Below are 5248 nucleotides of genomic sequence, written 5' to 3'. Positions count from 1 at the left end.
TAATTTATTCCTAAAATCAGAGGGAAATTATAGCTGATTAACAAGGGTGTAGAAGCACCTAATCCTGATTGTAAGCCTAAAACTGACATTTCCTGAAAAGTTATCTCTCAATTCTGATTGGTTGATTGGAATGATGTTTCAGGATCAACAAGGATGTTAATCCAGGAACATGTTGTACTTGGTCAAATCAGCTCACCTCCATCCCTAGAGGCTAGCCTCCCCTACAAGGTTTTTTTTCTCAACACTTCTCAGCGCTGAAAGTGAACACTCGATGCTGATTGGCTAATTTTTTTTTACCAACGGAGGCACAAGAGCCCAGCTCTCCCCTGGCCTCCCAATTAACATTAAATCGTCCTCCTCCCATTTTCACCTCAAAATTTTGGGGAAGCTGTGCCTCCCCTGCCTCCCGCGACGAGCCGCCACTGATGAATAATGGCTTACATTTGGATCTGTTCTCACACAAAACCACCATATGGCTTCGAATGAGCTGAAATATAGTACACAATTTGTTTGGACTACTTTGATGGTGCTTTTATAGTGTTTTTTATGAATATTGATAGCTCATGGCCACTATGAACTTTTGTATGGAATTTGTAATTATTTTTTGTATTCTGCAGAATAAAATAACAGCATACAGGTTTGAAATAAGTAAATATTGACATCATTTTCATTTTGGGGTGAGCTATCCCTTTAAGAGGTATATGATTAAAAGAAAGCATCCTCATTTACAGAACAAGAATTTTCTGCTTCAATACAGCACATTGCTGTGTATTTCATACAATTTCACTTGCAGGTAGATCTGATTGCCACAATGGGAACATTCAATACAGCAGCGCTGGTGGATGGAGTGCAAATCAATGGGGAAGGAGAGATGCATATTAGTTTTATGAGCAGATCACTGGCCTCCCTGAACAGACAGCTAGAGTTTGTTACCTACACAAACACACGGTTCCATCCCAACATAGCAGACGTAGGTGAGACCCCAGATTACATTCTTTCTGTCAAAAATACACTGTAAAAACAACCCTATAAAATCTACTCAATAAAACTGAGGTAGCAATTTGTTAGGGTAGATTTCATCCCATGGGTTGAGTAAAGACTACCTAAATTTAACAGCTTAACTGAACATCATCACAAACAGGTCTCTCTTTTTGCTCACAAACACATAAAATAGCACTTAATTTCAACTTTTACTGTCCTGATCCAGCCCTATGCAATGCACAAAACTATAATTCCACTGCACAGTTGCTACAACTCAACTCAACTCAAAAAAAAAAAAAAAAAAGTAAACTTCAGTTCTTATTTAGGTAGATTGAAGACAAACTAAATGTTCGGTGATTGTGTTGCTTTAACTCATTTTAATTAAGTAATTTTAGCAAAAAATCACTTTTACAGTGTGGCTATTTTCTTTAATGTGACAACAACCCAAAATGGAACAGCAGCAATTAGGTAATGAACGCGGATGTTTGAGTTATGTAAAAACAACAACAATGTATTATCTCATTGACTTGACTAAACAGTGGGTTTGGAAATATGTTCTCTACCCCATCCTACAATGACAACAAACTGCAGCATGAGCAAACGGCTTCAGAATTACCTTTTGTGATGTACAGTAGCACTGAATGGTTTGTTCAAGTCAAATATCCATTACCTGGCCAGCATATGGTCTCTGTTGTTTCGTATAGCAGGTTCCCGTGATGGTGTTATAGAGTAGAATAATAAAATGATTAAACTATCCAAAGCACACAATGAATAAGGCAAGATCATCAAGATCAGGACATTAAAAAAAATTCAACTGAACGATGTTAAAATGCAGAAAAACTGTAAAAACTTTCTATTTATTTAGAATTATGTTTTATTTATGCCATAATACATGCTTATCTCTATATTCAGCAGTCTTTTTTGTGTATTTTTTTTATTATATAACACTGTTCCTTTGTCTATGGCAGTACAATTTAAAGCAGGTATATTCCAGGCCTCCTTCACCATTAAGATCAGACATCCACCAATGCCTAAATTCTATAATCCTGGACCCAAAAGTGGTAAAACAAATATAATTCATAATAAATTCATAATAAAATGTATTGGAAATGTTACAATACTCATTTTTGATATGATCCTTCTTACAGAATATAATATAAGTACTCTGGTCACAATTGCCACAAAAACATTTCTACGCTATGATAAACTTCAGGATTTGATCAACAGCATTCGACAGTTCTACCCTACTATAACTATAGTGATAGCTGATGACACAAAGGAGCCTAAACCTGTAACTGGACCCTACATTGAACATTATATCATGCCTTTTGGCAAGGTATGGTTGTTATATGTTTGTATTCTTACATATAAACTCAGCAAAGGTTATTTGAGCTATTATTTTTTCAGGACAAACAGATTTAAAGTGCCGTCTACTCCTCATTACAGGGCTGGTTTGCTGGTCGTAACCTGGCAGTCTCTCAAGTAACAACCAAATATGTGCTTTGGGTGGATGATGACTTTATTTTCACCTCAAGCACCAAACTGGAAAAAATGGTGGATATTTTGGAGAGAACAACTTTGGACCTGGTGAGAGTTTTTTCAATACCAAGACAAATGTTCATGAAAATACAGTCTGTTCTGACCAGTCATCTTTTTACATGTAAAGTGATGAGGAATGTGACTAAGAAATTATGACATTTTAGGATCTAAATTTTTCATTTCCTTCCTCCCACATAAGCCACAAGTATAAACCACTAACTGAATGTCAAGAAACAGCTTTACAAAATCTCTCAAACACTGGATGAAACATAGCTGTGCACACTTGTATCATGCTGCTGTGGGTTTGTCTTGCAGCTGGCTAAAAATTAGTAAAATTCCTCTTAGAGAACACAGCCTTATTAATAACATTGATTATCATATTAGTGCACTCTTAAATTATTAAACGTGCTATGGTGCACCAAACAAGGGCTTACATTTGGAAGCAACTTCCTAATATTTCATACAGCAAAAAACTAAAGGGGACATGGTTGAAGAAAAAACATGCACTGCAATGCATACATTTCTCACAACACAAAGCTTTTGTGTTGTTTGGTTGGTTGTGGCAACAAATGAGATTCAAATATAATGTAGAAAGCTGTAAGATGTAAAGGAGTGAGCAGGGGCATCATGCAGCTGGGGGTTAGTTAGTTACATGCCTCAACAAGCACCACAACATTCTTGTTTTGAATGTATTTTGACGTAAAGTCTGGTTCTATCAAACATACATTTACTTATGTTTGCACAGAACGTGCAGCATTAAAGTACTGCCAGCATCTAAACATAAAATATTGGCATATTAAACCGCAAATTATTACATATAACTTTACAGACTTACAAATGAATCCTTATGAATATTAAAATTGTGGCATTAACAATTTGTTTATTCAGTTATTATGTTTTCAATCGCATTTATTAAAGAAGTTTACTTATTTACTTAAAATATATTTTTGTACTTCTTCTGCCAACTCGTTTCAAAGGATTACATAATGTTAAACAAGACTACACATTAAAACCTTAAAAGTAATGACATTTCTGTAAACGTTTAACCATTACTTATCATGTAATATTTATTTTGTTTGCGGTGGGACACAAAAGGTGTTTTCTCAGTCATGCTGCGACTGACAATAGAACCAATACACCAAAAAACGCAACATAAAATCACAAATAATTGGAATAATTGCATGACTCATTACAAAGTTATTGGAGTAAAGAGTACATATATTGCTTCACAAATGTAGTGAAGTAGAGAGTAAAAGTTGCTAATACCTTTGATACTCAGTAAAACAACAAAAAGATACTAACGTACAGTAACCAATTACATTTACTCAAATACTTTACACCACTGCTGCTAAATGAACAAATGTAAATGTACGTGCCCAATGTATGACCATAGCAATTCTTTTTGGACAGGTTGGTTGTCACAAAATGTCAACATATGTTGCATATATTGTCTCTTTTGGCATGAGCCATAATAGTGGAAATGTTCTACTGCAGTAAAAAGTGACAACTTGCCAAGTTTCCAGTAGCCTATAAACATAAGCAATTGCATTGGTGCCTTATTACCTAATAATAAACAATACTGTCTGGATGTAATCACAATGAACAAGAGTGACCTTCAGTTTAGACAATATTTCCAGTTGTTTGTCTGTTTATACCACTGCAGAGTTCCAAACACAGCGACAGCGGACTGGTAATACGTCTTTGAGTAACACACAGTAGGCGCTGTTTCATTGAATGTACGAACCAGTTGAAACAATAATTCAAGGACTCACGCACAAATACCAGTTGATTTGTTTCTGAATGTATCTGTGTTTTTGAAAGAATAGTTTGAATAAATGATTCAATGACTCACTGGAGTAGACACTTGTTACCACATACCAGCGTAACGATGTAAATTGCATAAAGGGTTAATAAGGGCTTGTCCAAATATCAAAACTTGTAGTCTTCTTGGCCACTTGAGAGCATGTGCACACAACAGGAAGTAAATGCACAAAGCGTAGTGCCCTTAATGCAAACTAATCCACACTGGCTGCGTCCGAAATCTAGCGGGCGAAAAACATTATGTGACAAAAGAAGTATGTATGTCCGAATCCTCTTAAATGTCTACAGTCTCAGTAAAGCTCAAAAAGGGCATAAGTAAACCAATATCATTCAAAAAGTTCTCTTCAATATGACGGAAAATAAAATAATGTTAAGTAAAATTACAAGTTTTTTAAAAGGGGTCATATGATGCGATTTCAATTTTTCCTCTCTCTTTGGAGTGTTACAAGCTCTTGGTGCATAAAGATTGTAAAAATCGACACGTTTCAGAAAGGCGGGGCATAGAGGAGAAACAATAATGTACATTACGTGGAAAATAATGTGTTTTTTGAACCTTAAACCACATAAACATTTCATTACACCAAATACACAAAATAATGTTCTTTTTAGCAACATCATATGACCCCTTTAAATTGCTTAGACACGAAAAGTGGTACTTGAGGCCCTTTCAGTGAAACCATTCTCTCATATACCTAATCTTTAGACCAAGTCTGCAAAACTACAAGCACATTATGTGCTTTAAACTCAGTTTGCTATTGTAAAAGAAACTTTTTGCAAAACTCTAAACACAGATCTCTACATTATATACATCATTCTAAACTAACAGCTCTTTAGTTTCATTTGGGAAATACTGCCATTGAAATGCCACACTCATTTACTGATGACCTACACCCAGTGATCATGTGTG

The 5248-nt window shown here is 35.3% G+C and overlaps 1 protein-coding gene across 2 annotated transcripts in view; it reads left to right on the top strand.

The window, feature by feature from the left end:
- Window positions 1-5248, top strand: part of LOC107716216 (beta-1,4 N-acetylgalactosaminyltransferase 1-like) — a 26941-nt gene that overhangs the window by 17672 nt on the left and 4021 nt on the right. For both annotated transcript variants that reach the window (XM_016522592.1, XM_016522593.1), the window contains exons 6-9: window positions 794-974; window positions 1950-2042; window positions 2130-2317; window positions 2428-2568. In XM_016522592.1, coding sequence (XP_016378078.1) covers window positions 794-974; window positions 1950-2042; window positions 2130-2317; window positions 2428-2568 — 603 coding nt within the window. The remainder of the gene's footprint in view (window positions 1-793; window positions 975-1949; window positions 2043-2129; window positions 2318-2427; window positions 2569-5248) is intronic.

Source organism: Sinocyclocheilus rhinocerous, unplaced genomic scaffold (genome assembly GCF_001515625.1).
Source record: "Sinocyclocheilus rhinocerous isolate Xijiao unplaced genomic scaffold, SAMN03320098_v1.1 scaffold148, whole genome shotgun sequence".
NCBI classification, from domain to species: Eukaryota; Metazoa; Chordata; class Actinopteri; order Cypriniformes; family Cyprinidae; genus Sinocyclocheilus; species Sinocyclocheilus rhinocerous.
Note: the sequence above shows the minus strand (reverse complement) of the source record. Positions and strands in the feature narration are given on the sequence as shown.